The sequence below is a fragment of the Artemia sp. Qi Xiang Cuo genome, chromosome 16, assembly GCF_049724085.1.
Source record: "Artemia sp. Qi Xiang Cuo chromosome 16, ASM4972408v1, whole genome shotgun sequence".
Classification (NCBI taxonomy): domain Eukaryota; kingdom Metazoa; phylum Arthropoda; class Branchiopoda; order Anostraca; family Artemiidae; genus Artemia; species Artemia sp. Qi Xiang Cuo.
The window spans coordinates 28,479,814-28,496,233 of NC_142809.1; the positions used below are offsets into that span (position 1 = coordinate 28,479,814).

The 16,420-nt window shown below is 34.5% G+C and overlaps 1 protein-coding gene across 4 annotated transcripts in view; it reads right to left on the reverse strand.

The window, feature by feature from the left end:
• The window catches only part of LOC148942750 (oxysterol-binding protein-related protein 11-like), a 58,508-nt gene that overhangs the window by 11,713 nt on the left and 30,375 nt on the right, over positions 1-16,420 (reverse strand). For all 4 annotated transcript variants that reach the window (XM_089102115.1, XM_089102114.1, XM_089102112.1 and 1 more), the window contains exon 3: positions 4,773-4,973. In XM_089102115.1, the coding sequence (XP_088958241.1) occupies positions 4,773-4,973 (201 nt within the window). The remainder of the gene's footprint in view (positions 1-4,772; positions 4,974-16,420) is intronic.

Here is a 16,420-nt window from a genome sequence, read left to right on the forward strand (position 1 = left end):
TCAACGTCTACTCTTAGACTGATAAAATTCTACAGACTCTGTGCACTATTTTAAAGTGCAAAACAAGCCCATCTGGGCTTGTGATGACCGTTTTCAGAAATAAAAATCTTGCCTTAGCAGCAAGGGACTAAGAACTCGTTTAGGATGGGGCCCATACTATCAAAATGATAGAAAAGGTTAAATTATGAAAATATGAGGTAACATTCTAGTTTAGGGGCTTACCACTATGCTTACCAGAAATTAAGACATTTCATTTCTTACATTTTATAACTTATCTGAGCTTTGATTATTAACTATGGTACCGTATATGAGTTAAAACCTAAAGGGAATTTAGCGTGTTGTTTCGATAGAAGTAGATAATAAAACCCGTTTTATTTCTGCTTTCTTAAAGAAAACCCACTACTGATAAAAATAAGCATTCATGTTCGCAGCATGGGAGCCTTACCCGTTAGGGATCTTTTTTGTAAATCACAAGACTATTGTGATTTTTGCTATGGTTTCTTATATTCTTTAAATGGTTTTCCAATTATTTGCATTCTTTTTTAATTTGTGCCCTGTCTAAAATTTTGGACCCCTCCAAAATCAAATTCTGCGTACATGTCTTATTACAAGGTTGAGCTTCTGCCTGTATATCCTCATGTCTGCAAACAGGGAGTTTTCATCTTTAGACCATCGAATAACCTTTTATCATCCTGGATTTTTTTGAAAATGCTTTAAAGTAGCATATACAACACTGGATTTTTTTGACACAAAAAATGAACTTTCTTTTGCGGAAAGAAAAATATTCAGATTCCCTTAAAGTTCTTACTCTGTTCAAGTCAATCCTTGTAGTAATGAAAAGTAATGGAAGAAAATTGTGATTAGTTGTTGTGTATGTGCCAGGACTGTCATTGGGATATATGACAATAAAGAATTTGACTTATTAACTTAGTTAGTATTTATGAAATCCATGAATACTAGGTATTGATGGGTTCCGACTTCTCCTCGATCAGCATTGCAAATGTATTGAAACGAAATGCTATATCACTTGTATCATGTTGTACACATTGTACATTATTTAAAGCTATTGAAGTTATTTTGACACAGCAGCAAATTTAAATTTGCACTTATGTGTTGTTTGGGTAAACTGTCCAGGGAGACTATTTTCCCTAATTCATATAGTCTGAAATATCACATTTCTCGAAATTCATTCGCTTTTATTCATGGTAATTAAAATATACAAACTTAATGTACTCAAAGTAGTACATTCGCCAAATAAGCTGCTATCCATTTTCTTGGAATGTACTCAGCTAAATACTCATCAAATATAAATTCAAAAGAAATTTCCAAGAAAAAGAGAGAAAGAGAAAATCCTGTAGAGGAAGAAGATGAAATAAGCTACTAAGAGTATGTTCAAAGTGCGTCTTCACCTATTTTTTGCTGCTACGGTACGGTAGTTGACTTGACGGCAGTGAAGTCAAGTAAAGTTCATGACTAATTACTTGGACTGCTAGTATTTCTTGGTAAAACATTTGGACAAATTGGACACACAAAGTTATCCAAATATTTTATGAAGTGTATAGGTCAGTTATAGGTCAAAGCGATCCAAATTAACACATTTAAACTTTTGGTATTTTATTAATTTTTAGAAATAAAAAGATTGAGATTTATCATCTATTTCAGGGGCCTTTAAACTACGGCCCGCGGGCCGGATGTAGCCCACGATGCTGTTTCATCTGGCCCAGGGGAGCGTTTAAATGCCAAGCAAGATGGTGCTATATCATTTCATTAACTGTTCAAAGTCAATGAAATGATATAACGCCATCTAATGGAATTTTTTTTAATATGGTTTGCTGCTTTTTCAGGACTTGATTATTTTGATCACAGTTTGCCAGTTGTGGTTGACTGCTGCAATAAGGAGGTTTTGGTATGTTTCAGTTAGCATCTAACCGCGGAACAGTATGTATATTTGTCAGAATTATATATATATATATATATATATATATATATATATATATATATATATATATATATATATATATATATATATATATATATATATATATATATATATATATATATATATATATATATATATATATATATATATATATATATATATATATATATATATATATATATATATATATATATATATATATATATATATATATATATATATATATATATATATATATATATATGTATATATATAATGTATGTATATATATAAATATATATATATTCAATATATTCATTTCTTGAAAACGGCACGATATTTTTTCTGAACATGGGCAATTTTTTCTGATAATTTTTGGCACTTCTTTTTTTCTGAAAAAAAGAAATGACCGCAGGATAACCTATAATTAATTCAAAATGAAGTAAGAATGATCAGAGCAGTGACGGGGGCCGCGGGCTAATTTTTTGACATTACTCTTTTTGAGCGAATATCACTTTTTCTGGGCCTTGATTTTCACTCACTGAAGAAGTCGGCAGCTCGCATTCGGCAGTTGACAAAATCGCAAATAAAAAGTGGGCACATGCGAAGCATTTTATTCTGCTTTCATCCTTAGTCTTTAGTCGAGTGGAGGGAGGAGTAAATTTTAAAAAGGAATTAATTAAACAAAAATATGGGGCTAATTCCTAAAACATTGACAGTGACATGAAAGCCTCATTTTATTGTGGAAAATCAATACAAAAAACTTTTCCCACGAAAGAAGTTCTTCTCAGAAAAGCAAAGAGCTACATTAAACCAAAGCCGAGCATAAATAAATTCAAATAATAATTCAAGCTTAGAACAAACATAAATCACTAAAATAAATAAGTGAAACCTGAAACGAACAAAAACCAGAGGCAATACTGTAGCGTTAAGGGCCAAAAGGCTTTTTAGTCAACCTACTCCAGAAGATATTCGATCACAATTTTTAAACAGCCATTTGTTCAAAATAGTCTTAAGGACGCATAACTATACCTCCGGGGATGAAATTACCCAATACGGATCTTGTGACAAAGGCTGTAAGTTATGCAAGCTGCCCATTGTTTGTACATAAGGTTTACTATTACGAAAAAGGTGGTATATTTGGTCCTGGCTCTCCAAAAAGGCTTAGGTTATTAAGGTGAAACTTTCAAGAAATATTATAGTGGACGTTAAAAAAACAAAACAAAAAAACACACTACGTGCTTGCTGGTTGTCAAAGGGCGTACCAGCAATGTCTGGTACGCCCTTTTTGAAAAGAGCGTACCAATTTTGAAAAGGCGAATTTTTTGAAATTTTCAGGACATTTAGATGGGGGTGTTCAGGAGTGATAGGAAAGTAGCCAGTCCCCCTTGCCCATTTTAGACCCCCCCCTCCCTAAACAGTGATCCAAATTTTGGAAAATTTTGAAAAAATTATGGTTCTAGGCGTTTACCCTCCCCCCCGTGGAAAAAAAGGCCATCCAAATTTGATAATTTTATTTGGGTTTGTTTTTTTAATTTCCGTAGTGGGAAGGATTTTTGGTACTTGTGTATTATGCGCCGCTCACTCAAGTCTACGCTGTGTAAAGTTCGAGAACACACCGATTTTTTCGTTAGTTTCTTCATTACTTTAGAAATAAATTTGGGCTATAGATTTGCATATTAGGGGGGGGGGGGTAAAGTACAGCGGGCCTGCATGCAAAATGTTTTTGGTGCAATTTTTCTGCATATTAGAAATTACGTGTTGGCCCTGAAAATTACGACTGTAAGTTTCAAATTGACCAGAATTTTTTTTAAGTTAATTCCCGGAAGCGTGACCCCTCCCACTTCCCAAAACAAAATGTTAATGATCTTTTTGACCAATAAAATAACCTCCGAAAGTTTCATGCCACTGAATTCCCTAGATTAGTTGCCCTTTAATAACTTTGAACTCAAAAAAGGGCAGTAGAATTTGCAGTTTCTAATCCAATTAGCCCCTTCCAAAGTTTTACGACAATTCTTTCCAAACAAAGTACTTTAGTGAAAAAAAAAAAAAAAAAAAAACATATAGCCCACTTCGCTCTTTACTCAGGCAGCGCTATTAAATATAGACATCGCTATTGCGCTGCCTATGAAAAATATCAACACAGCTATAGTAATATTGTTTTTGAAAAAATATATTTAAGTTATTTTTTTTTAGTCAAAAAGGACGCTACGGTATATTAGAAACCCCATCGCTAAAAACTGAACCAAATACAACTATAAACTTCGTTAATGTCCTACCTAATCACGACACTTCATCCAGACCTAATCTCAAATGATCACAGGCTACCAGTCTTTATAGGCTACCTGCGTATAGGAGGAGGGAGGCATTTTACCTCCGCACGAATTTCTCCAAAGAGCCCTTTGGGAAAAAAACAATTGAAAATAAAACCAGCCTAAAAAATTTTTGTAAGTTAAAGATCCCCTAAAAAAATCTATTTTCTTATAGCTAAAAATATATTTTTAATTCCCAGACCAAACAGAAGAGGAGACGGAAAGGCCAACCGGACTATTTGGAACTCCCCTCCCTAATAGCGTCCTTATTACAGACAAACCTTCTTTAAACTTAAAAATACGCTTTTCAGACATTTTTAAACGCTCTACTTCTTATTTTTTGAATTATGATTGTTGGGATTTCTATTTACTTGAATAATAAATAAGTCTTTTGTTCTTGAAGTGGGTTCAAATTAATCACAAATTCACTTTCGTGTAATGTAAATGCGTAGTTTTTGTCACATTGCCTGTTAGGTACAATTGTACCCAACTCTTGGGTACAATTACACTTAACCGATCTAAAGAAGGGAAAGAAAATATACCTTTTGGGTGTTGATTTCAATGACAGCTCTTAATCTATCAACCCAGATCTGTCTTTCCCGTGTATCACCAGCCTTCAATTTATAGGTTTCCCCAGAGGAAGGAATTATGGAAAAAGCTGTAAAATCATCTTCGTGTGGAACAACAGATGCTTTTCCCAAGTAAATACAGCCGCGTGGCTTCAGGTTCACCTCTTGCTGACTCTGAAAAATCATTTACTTTTATAACAATGCAAGGACATAAAAGCAATCCCAAGACACAATTCTCCTTGGATCGCTCCTAAGAGATCCACCTCGGGTGAATTAAGTCACATTTTGACAAAATAACATAATCCTACACGTTCTTTTTTGAGCATAAATTACTACTGAATTTAAAGAGGGCACCAATAATAAGATATACGAAATTTATAAGTAAAAATAGAAAAGGATATAGAGAAAACGTGTCTCTAAATATAGCTCGATCCGCTGGGTTTAGCCCCTCTGCAGGCATACATTTTAGATCAAATAGTTCATGATAACCCACAGCTACTTTAGTCAAATACCAAGAAATAAAATGCAACCTTACTTTCAAGGGCTAGGGAGACAGAACGTTTTATCAGAGCGCATATGTGCAACAGATATCTTCCTTGTTTTTCTTGTAGACAAGAGCCTATAATTCCCGGGTTAAATATTTATCACTCAAAGAAGAAAATTTGCTAATCTGATTCACTATAGAGCATGTTACACATTTTATTGAAAAGATTTCATGAAGTCGTACTTAGAAACTTTGGCGACTGCAGCGCAAACCTGTCTATTATAGGGCGTTCCTCCTCGAGGAGTGGCGACCCTCCATGTAAATATAGCCAAAAAATAAAATCTCTTTGCAGTGCATTGGTCTTAAACGGCTTTATGTTGTGACGAGTTGCTTTTCTGTTAGTCTTGAGTTGGTTTCAACGACAATCACATTGACTTGAACACCTATTCTTGGGAACTAATCTATATATCAATGCCTCTGAGGTCGACACAGCCCCAAACCGCGGGGTCAAGGGTTGTAGGTTTTCCCAGGGGACGTATTAGGTTTTATGGAAGGGGTGGTCGCATAAATCTGGGAGGAGGCTCATTTGATTGGAAATTGAAGTTTTAGTTCCTCTTTAAGAGTCATAAGTGATAGGAGGGCAACAAGTCTTCCCCCACGCCCTCTTTTCCTCAAAAGTATCCGATCGAAATTTTGAGATGGCCATTTTGTTCAAAATTGCCCAATGACTATATATCAGTACCTCCAGAATTAACACAACCCCGCAGAGCCCGGGGCTATGAGTTACAAGTTATAGCCCAGGGGCATATAAGGTTCTTATGGAAGGAGTGGTCATATAAATCTTAGAGTGGGCTCATTTTATTGGAAATTGAAAGGGTACTTGTTAATTAAACGAAACACACTCAAGAATTACGCTTAGGTTATATATGAGAAAACCAGTTTCACAGCCACAAACACAAGTGACAGAATAGATGAGAAAGATATAATTTGAGCTCTATACTTGCATATTAGGGAAGTAGGGGGCGGGGGTAAAGTACTTAGACACCATAAAGTCAGAAAACAATTTTTACTTCGTAATATGCAAAGTTTTTTTTTGTTTAAACTAATTCTTGAAAATCGCAGCAAAATAAAAAATTTATGAAATGGTCTATTTCGTTAGCATCTGACTCCTTACCTCATAAGTTTGGCCGTTTGATAATAATAATAATAATGATATATTACCCACAAATGAACATTACGAAAACAAACAAAAATACAATTTAACCGATATCACGATGAAAAAATCAAACTAGGGGGTCGGTGACAGAAACAACATTACAAGTATTCGTAATCATATTAGAAGCCACACTGACCAGTTGCACGCCAGCATCAATGACACCATAACGGGACACAATATTTCTTTTTCTGAAACGGCCGGGTAAATACATCAGATATTTACAGTATCTAAAGTAACCACTTCTAAGTCTCCGTAAATCTTTTTCTCAACAGGTGGTGGAATCCAGATAGGAAATTTACTCCTGCGGAGCAATAATAAATTGTCTTGGCCTTCACTTACAATTTAGTTTACTTTAATCACCAAAATTACCTATTCTTTCATTTCAAATGTCTAAGCATGGCACCAATGATTTGGTACTATACAAACGCAAAGGTTTCCGTCATTGCCCTATAAGGGTTATTTAGAATTGGCAATGGACTTACCCCTTTATGGTTTTTCGCTACGGTGCTCACGCTACAAGGACAGAAAAGGAAGCAGAGTTGATAGATTTTGAAACAAGTAAAGAGAAATTTTCTAGAAAACACATCAAAGAAGCTTGTGAAGAGCTAGCGCTTCAACAAAAAGTTTTCAAAGGCATTATAGTGCTAACTAATTTGATAACGCTCTCAGTAGATTGCAAAATAAACTTGTGAATAGTCCCAACGAGGGTTATGCATTATAAGCTGTACTCAGGGTTGCCACCACAACAAAATAAAAATCACCAGTTTTTCACCAAGAAAATCACCAGAAATCACCAAAAAAAAACACCAGAAATCGGTGGTTAATAATGATAAGCTTTACACCAAAAAGACACGTTGGGCACCCTGAGCTAAGACATTATGTTTTTCCAAGGCCGTCAACTGCTTAAGAAGGTAGAGAATTTGTACCTAAAACCGGAATTCCAGGCACAGACTTAAATTGTTACCTAAGATCCTGTTACTGGACATGAAGAACCTTTTTATTTATTTAGCTACTATTATACTTTCCTCTGTCTTTACTATGCAAAATCTTTTCTTTTTTCTAAGTTTCCATTGAAAACAATAACCCCAATAATCCTCTTTTGTCCTCAAATCGAATTTCATTTGCTTATGAGCGTTTTTAATCCCCCTACCATAGTTGGTATCCTTAGTAGTAAACTTTAGCTACCTCTGAAAAAGACGACTCAAATAGTGTCAATTATTTCTTATATATTTAGTTTACTTCCGGAAAATTGTCGTGGGTCAAGTCTAAGCTGAAATATCAAACAAGCGGTGATATATCTTATTTCCCAGGTTCCTTAGACGAGAGCCCCTTGAGACTGAGCCCCCTAGTTTCTTGAGACTGTTAAGTCCCTTGAAAAAGACCTAGCCTAGGCTGCCGAATCTTTGTTCATGTGGGACTATGCTTTCTTTACCTGATAATTTTTTTTTCGTTTCTGAGCTTCAATCCGTTTTTATCATACATGGGACGCAAATGTATGCATTTATAAATTAAAATTTGTAACTATGGGGAAGCCGATTGCCAAGCTAAAAGGATAAACAGAAGCCCAAAATAACGCCACTCTTTAGAAATAACGAATAAAATAAGACATAAAATACGAAAGTCACTAATCATTTCACCTCAGTAAGACAGCGAAACCAATCATGCATGGAATGTCAACCAATTTTGTAAAAAAAAATCACCAAATTAAATGATAATCACCCGAGATCACCAGATTAAAAAAGAAAATCATCAGAAATCACCAGATTCAAGAAAATCACCAGAAAAATCACCAGGAGGATGAAAAATCACCAGATCTGGTGATAAATCACTAGCGGTGGCAATCCTGGCTGTACTACTCATAGTATTGGGGCTTGAAGACGAAAATGAAATTTCAGCCAGGTCTAAATATTGTTTTCGTGAATAGAAAATGATTTCAAAGCCAACCACTAGTAGGGTTGCTATCACTAATGCGTATTGCGTCTTCAATTCAGAAAGAGATAAGCATTTTTGAATTTAAGTTATGAAAAGATATAGAAAACAAGGCTAAGAAAGCTTTAAATAAAGTCCAACAAAGGCTTGTGAATCATTTGCTGAGTCAATAATTAGCCAAGTCTATGACTCATAACTTGTGAGCAAAATTCAAAATTTCCTCAGAGCGAAAGTGATATTGAAACTCAAGTCGCCTTTTTTAGGAGGGGGAGTTTAAAATTAAAACTCAAACCTGGACTATGATCTGGAATCAAGGCTTGACTACCTGTGATGGTCGTTGTCTGGAGAATCAAATTAAAAGCAGAAGCGTTGACAAAGTAAAGAGTCATACGTATCCCAATTATGCATTAGATTTGTTTCCCCTGGCTTTACTGTTTAGGTGAGTAGCCATAGAAACTTGAGAGAAGAGGTTCATTTATACCGAAAATAGAAACTTCTAGCGTACTTTTTAAGCTTCGTAAGTGACTGGACGATAATCATCCGCCTCCCTGTCCAATTATGCCCTCTGACACCCTCATGAACCCTATCATAGCATCAAATACTTGGGATAGTCATCTCACTCAAAATGATAGAAAGGCCCCGGAAATTTTTCCCAAGGGAACAAGACCCACGCAGCCCCAAAGGTGAGGACCCAAATTCTGCATATGACCCATCATTCACAGACATACTTTAGTAGCAAAGGAAGGCGTGTTTTACCTTGTTAAAACCATTCAATAAATTTAAATCGGCATTGGGAAGGTACAAGTTGAGCTCACAACCCTTCCGTATCCTCCTCGCCAACAGCCAGCTTTTTTACAGAAAGGTTGGTAACAGTAGAGGAGGGGGTCCGACTCCGATCAGTACAAAATTCGGTTATCAAAAGAACGTATCTCCGATCAGTACACCATATATGGGCATAGAGTCATTAGGGAGAACACGTGGTTAATGGGGTCAATGACCTCTTTTTCCAAGGTCGATTTATTTGATGTTTCTATGTGTAATAACTCCGGGGCGAAGGTTGCACATGCGCATTGAATTCTAACGGGAACAATGTTTTTGATCTAGGACTCGAGGGGGAAGTGAATTTCCGAGAAATTGATTGCGTAATCGAAGGGGAAGTGAATTTCAGAGAAATTGATTGCGTAATCGAAGGGGAAATTGTTGATTCACGAAGGGGAAATTAAGAAACAAACATGCCTTCTTTAATCTGTGATTTACATAATCGCTAGGGGAAATTATTGATTCACGAAGGGGAGAATTAAGAAACATTAAGGCTTCTTTAATCTTTGATTTACATAATCGCTAGGGGAAATTATTGATTCACGATGGGGGAATTAAGAAACAAACATGTCTTCATTGTTGTTTGGTTAGCTTAACCTGAGAAATTGATTTACATAATCGGTGGGGAAATTGTTGATTCACGAAGAGGGAATTAAGAAACATTAAGGCTTCTTTAATCTTTAGGCCTGAGGGATTTATTTATTATTGTTGTTTTTGGACAAGTGCATGCCATAAACCACGTGGTGCTGTCACGAGTCAGAACACCTGTGCTGTCGACCTCAATTCACCTATCGTGAATCAATAATTCCCCTTAGAAACAACAAATTAATTTCCCTTTCTTGACAGATCAATCAATCAATGACATCATCTGTCAGACTTTAAAAATTTCGCCTAGAAACATTTCTCCAGGAATAGATCCAGGTCATTAATGTCTTTGCCTCGGGAACAGTTCTACTGGTCGAACTCCAAAGGATATTAATAACCAAAGGCCATGGAAACAATTAGGCAAGAAACATCTTAGCGATGAATTGTTTTAGCGTGCGAGAAGGTTTCCTATTAATTTGAAATGCGTTAGCACAGAGATGCCAATAACAAAGGAACATCCTGAATTTGCGTTTAGGGATTATTTGGGCGAAACCGTTTTAGACAGGTAATGGAACTATTTCGGCGAAACAGATAGAGACATTTTAAAAGAATATTTTTGAAGAGATTTTAGAAGAGAATTTAATGGTGAAACTCTGTGGTCGTTATAATACACAAGTTCCATTTGAACAGTGTTGTGAGGTCCTCTACCCCAACCCCAAAGGGTTCCAATCCTCATACCCCAACCCCGAAGGAAGCCCCCCGGTACTCAAAGGTCCACCGGGCTCCCACAGGCCCTCCACCGGTCCCCAACTGTCCCCCAGGCCCCCAACGGCCCCCCCGGACACTCAAAGGTCCCCCAAGCTCCCAAAGGGCCACCGGCACCCCCAAAGGCCCACCCCAGACCCTCAACGGCCATCCCCGGGCCCCCCAAAGGCCCATCGAGCTCCCAAAGGACCAACGGGGTCCCAAAGGCCATCCACCGGTCCCCAAATGTCACCCAGACACCCAAAGGCCCTCCCTGTGCCCCAAAGGCCCTCCCCCGGCCCCCCCTCCTCCTCCTCCCACCTCCTCCTCCTCCTCATCCCCTCCTCCTCCTCCTCCTCCCACCTCCTTCCTCCTCCTCCCTCCTCCTTCTACCTCCTCCTCCCACCTCCTCCTCCTCCTCCTCCCCTCCCCCTCCCCCATTCCCTCATCATTTTTTATACTTTTTTGTGCATTGAGACACAGAACGACCCCCAGCCCCCCGCCCCACCCCCCACCAAAGGTGTGATTTTTTAAAATTTAAATTTGTAATTATTTCATTTAAATGCAAGATTTTTAATATTTCATTAGTTTTTTTTTTTTGTTTTCAGTTTCACATTTACATTAAATATATTATTAATATTTCAATTTTAATTTATTTATTTTAAATTAAAGAGATTTAATATTTCAGTAGTGTTAGGTTGCAGTTGACAATGTCACAGTTACATTCACTTAATTTTTGATAGTCCATTTTGAATTTCTTTCGTTGAATTGAAAGAGTTGGAATATTTCACTAGTGTTTGGTTGAGGTTTACAATGTCACAGTTACATTATCTAGATTTTTCAAAGTTCATTTTGAATTTCTTTCGTTGAAATGCAAGAGTTGGAATATTTCAGTAGTGTGATGTTGTAGTTTACCATGTCACAGTTACATTCCCTTAATTTTTCAAAGTTCATTTTGAATTTCTTTCGTTGAAATGCAAGAGTTGGAATATTTCACTAGTGTGATGTTGTAGTTTACCCTGTCACAGTTACATTCCCTTAATTTTTGATAGTTCATTTCGAATTTCTTTCGTTGTAATGCAAGAGTTGGAATATTTCAGTAGTGTTTGGTTGCGGTTTACCGTGTCACAGTTACATTTTCTTGATTTTTCAAAGTTCATTTTGAATGTCTTTAATTGAAATGCAAGAGTTGGAATATTTCAGTAGTGTTTGGTCGTGGTTTACCTTGTCACAGTTACATTTTCTTGATTTTTCAAAGTTCATTTTGAATTTCTTTCGTTGAAATGCAAGAGTTGGAATATTTCAGTAGTGTTTGGTTGCGGTTTATCTTGTCACAGTTACATTCACTTAATTTTTCAAAGTTCATTTTTAATTTCTTTCTATGAAATTCAAGAGTTGGAATATTTCACTAGTGTTTGGTTGTGGTTTACCATGTCACAGTTACATTACCATAAAAGACCCACGTTCATTTTGAATTTCTTTCGTTGAAATGCAAGAGTTGGAATATTTCACTAGTGTTTGGTTGCGGTTCACCTTGTCACAGTTACATTTTCTTGATTTTTCAAACTTCATTTTGAATTTCTTACATTGAAATGCAAGAGTTGGAATATTTCAGTAGTGTTTGGTCGTGGTTTACCTTGTCACAATTAAATTCCCTTAATTTTTCAAAGTTCATTTGAATTTCTTTCGTTGAAATGCAAGAGTTGGAATATTTCATTATTGTTTTGTTGGGGTTTTACTTGTCACAGTTACATTCCCTTAATTTTTCAAAGTTCATTTTGAATTTCTTTCTTTGAATTGCAAGAGTTGGAATATTTCACTAGTGTTTGGTTGCGGTTAACCTTGTCACAGTTACATTTTCTTTATTTTTCAAAGTTCATTTTGAATTTCTGTCGTTGAAATGCAAGTGTTGGAATATTTCACTAGTGTTTGGTCGCGGTTTACCTTGTCACAGTTACATTCCCTTAATTTTTCAAAGTTCATTTTGAATTTCTTTCATTGAATTGCAAGAGTTGGAATATTTCAGTAGTGTTTGGTTGCGGTTTACCTTGTCACAGTTACATTTTCTTGATTTTTCAAAGTTTATTTTGAATTTCTTTCATTGAAATGCAAGAGTTGGAATATTTCACTAGTGTTTGGTTGTGGTTTACCATGTCACAGTTACATTATCCTGATTTTTCAAAGTTTATTTTGAATTTCTTTCATTGAAATGCAAGAGTTGGAATATTTCAGTAGTGTTTGGTTGTGTTTTACATTGTCACAGTTACATTATATTGATTTTTCAAAGTTCATTTTTAATTTATTTCATTGAAATTCAAGAGTTGTAATATTTCAGTAGTGTGATGTTTTGGTTGACCTTGTCACATATACATTTTCTTGAATATTCATAGTTCATTTTGAATTTCTATCGTTGAAAAGCAAGAGTTGGAATATTTAAGTAGTGTGTGGTTGTGGTATACAGTGTAACAGCTACATTTTCATGATTTTTCAATGTTCTTGTTGAATTTCTTTCGTTGAAAATCAAGAGTTTGAATATTTCACTAGTGTTTGGTTGTGATTTAGCGTGTCATAGCTACATTTTCCTGATTTTTCAAAGTTCATTTTGATTTTCATTAGTTGAATTGCAAGAGTTGGAATATTTCAGTAGTGTTTGATTGTGGTTTACCATGTCACAGTTACATTTTCATGATTCTTCAATGTTCATTTTAAATTTCTTTCGTTGAAATGCAAGAGTTGGAATATTTCAGTAGTGTTTGATTGTGGTTTACCTTATCATAGTTACATCTTCATGATTTTTCAAAGTTCATTTTGAATTTCTTTCGTTGAAATGCAAGAGATGGAATATTTCAGTAGAGTGTGGTTGTGGTTTAACTTGTCACAGTTACATTTTCTTGATTTTTCAAAGTTCATTTTGAATTTCTTTCGTCGAAATGCAAGAGTTGGAATATTTAAGTAGTGTTTGTTTGTGGTTTACCTTGTCAAAGCTACATTTTCTTGATTTTTCAATGTTCATTTTGAATTTCTTTCGTTGAAATGCAAGAGTTGGAATATTTCAGTAGTGTTTGGTTGTGGTTTACCTTGTCACAGTTACATTTTCTTGATTTTTCAAAGTTCAATTTGAATTTCTTTCGTTGAAAAGCAAGAGCTGGAATATCTCAGTAGTGTTTGCTTGTGGGTTACCTTGTCACAGTTACATTTTCTTGATTTTTCAAAGTTCATTTGAATTTCTTTCGTTGAAATGCAAGAGTTGGAATATTTCAGTAGTGTTTGCTTGTGGGTTACCTTGTCACAGTTACATTTTCTTGATTTTTCAAAGTTCATTTTGAATTTATTTCATTGAAATACAAGATTTGGAATATTTCAGAAGTGTTTTGGTGAGGTTTCCATTGTCACAGTTACATTTTATTGATTTTTCAAAGTTCATTTTGAATTTATTTCGTTGAAATGCAAGAGTTGGAATATTTCAGTAGTGTTTTATTGTAGTTTACCCTGTCACAGTTACATTTTCTTGATTTTTCAAAGTTCATTTTGAATTTCTTTCGTTGAAATGCAAGAGTTGGATTATTTCAGAAGTGTTTGGTCATGGTTTACCTTGTCACAGTTACATTTTCGTGATTTTTCAAAGTTCATTTTGAATTTGTTTCGTTGAAATGCAAGAGTTGGACTATTTCAGTAGTGTTTGGTCGTGGTTTACCTTGTCACAGTTACATTTTCTTGATTTTTAAAAGATCATTTAGAATTTTTTTCTTTGAAAAGCAAGAGTTGGAATATTTCAGTAGTGTTTGGTCGTGGTTTACCTTGTCAAAGTTACATTTTCGTGATTTTTTAAAGTTCATTTTAATTTCTTTCGTTTAAATTCAAGTGTTTGAATATTAAATTATTGTTTTGTTGTTGTTGACCTTGTAAAACTTAAATTTTGTTGATTTTTTCATATTTCATTTTGAATTTCTTTCGTTGAAATGCAAGAGTTGGAATATTTCAGTAGTGTTTGATTGTGGTTTACCTTGTCACAGTTACATTTTCTTGATTTTTCAATGTTCTTTTTTAATTTCTTTCATTGAAATGCAAGAGATGGAATATTTCAGTAGTGTTTGGTTGTGGTTTACCTTGTCACAGTTACATTTTCTTGATTTTTCAAAGTTCATTTTGAATTTCTTTCGTTGAAATGCAAGAGTTGGAATATTTCAGTAGTGTATGGTTATGGTTTACCTTGTCACACTTACATTTTCGTGATTTTTCAATGTTAATTTTGAATTTCTTTCATTGAAATGCAAGAGTTGGAATATTTCAATAGTGTTTGGTTGTGGTTTACCTTGTCACAGTTACATTTTCTTGATTTTTCAAAGTTTATTTTGAATTTCTTACATTGAAATGCAAGAGTTGGAATTTTTCAGTAGTGTTTGGTTGTGGTTTACCTTGTCAAAGTTACATTTTCTTGATTTTTCAATTTTAATTTTTAATTTCTTTCTTTGAAATGAAAGAGTTGGAATATTTCAGTAGTGTTTGTTTGTGGTTTACCTTTTCACAGTTACATTTTCATGATTTTTCAAAGTTCATTTTGAATTTCTTTCGTTGAAATGCAAGAGTTGGAATATTTCAGTAGTGTTTGGTTGTGGTATACCTTGTCAAAGTTACATTTTCATGATTTTCCAAAGTTAATTTTGAATTTCTTTCATTGAAATGCAAGAGTTGGAATATTTCAGTAGTGTTTGGTAGTGGTTTAACTTGTCACAGATACATTTTCTTGATTTTTAAAAGTTCATTTTTAATTTCTTTCTTTTAAATGCAAGAGTTGGAATATTTCAGTAGTGTTTGGTTGTGTTTTAACTTGTCATATTTAAATCTTCATGATTTTACATATTGCATTTTGAATTTCTTTAGTTTATATACAGGATTTTTATTATTTTAGTCTCGTTTTTTTGTTGTTTAAATTTCCTAATCTGCATCCTCTTGATTCTTCTCTTGTATTATTTAATTATTTTCGTTTTATTTCACTAGTTGGAATCTTTCACGAGGGGATTGCCCTTATTTGCGTTGTCACTGTTACATTTTCATGATTTTTCAATGGTCATTTTGTATTTATGTTGTTGTAAAGAAATAGTTGTAATATTTCAGTAGTGTTTACTTGTGGTTTACCTTGTCAAATTTACATTTTCTTGATTTTTTCAAAGTTCATTTGAATTTCTTTCGTTGAAATGCAAGAGTTGGAATATTTCAGTAGTGTCTGGTTTTGGTTTACCTTGTCACAGTTACATTTTCTTGATTTTTTCAAAGTTCATTTTTAATTTCTTTCGTTGAAATGCAAGATTTGGATTATTTAAGAAGTTTATGTTTATGTTTTACCTTGTCACAGTTACATTCTCTTTATTTTTCAAAGTTCATTTTGAATTTCTTTCGTTGAAATGCAAGAGTTGGATTATTTCAGAAGTGTTTGGTCGTGATTTACCATGTCACAGTTACATTTTCTTGATTTTTCAAAGTTCATTTTGAATTTCTTTCAGTGAAATGCAAGAGTTGAAATAATTCAGTAGTGTTTGGTCGTGGCTTACCTTGTCACAGTTACATTTTCTTGATTTTTCAAAGCTCATTTTGAATTTCTTTCTTTGAAAAGCAAGAGTTGTAATATTTCAGTAGTGTTTTCTTATGGTTTACCTTGTCACAGTTACATTTTCTTGATTTTTTCAAAGCTCTATTTAATGTTGTTCGTTAAAAAGCAAAAGTTGTAATATTTCAGTAGGGATTATTTATGGTTTACCTTGTGACAGATATAGTTTCATTATTTTTCGTAGTTAATATTGAATTTGTATCATAGAAATGCAATAGTTAGACTATTTCAGTAGTGTT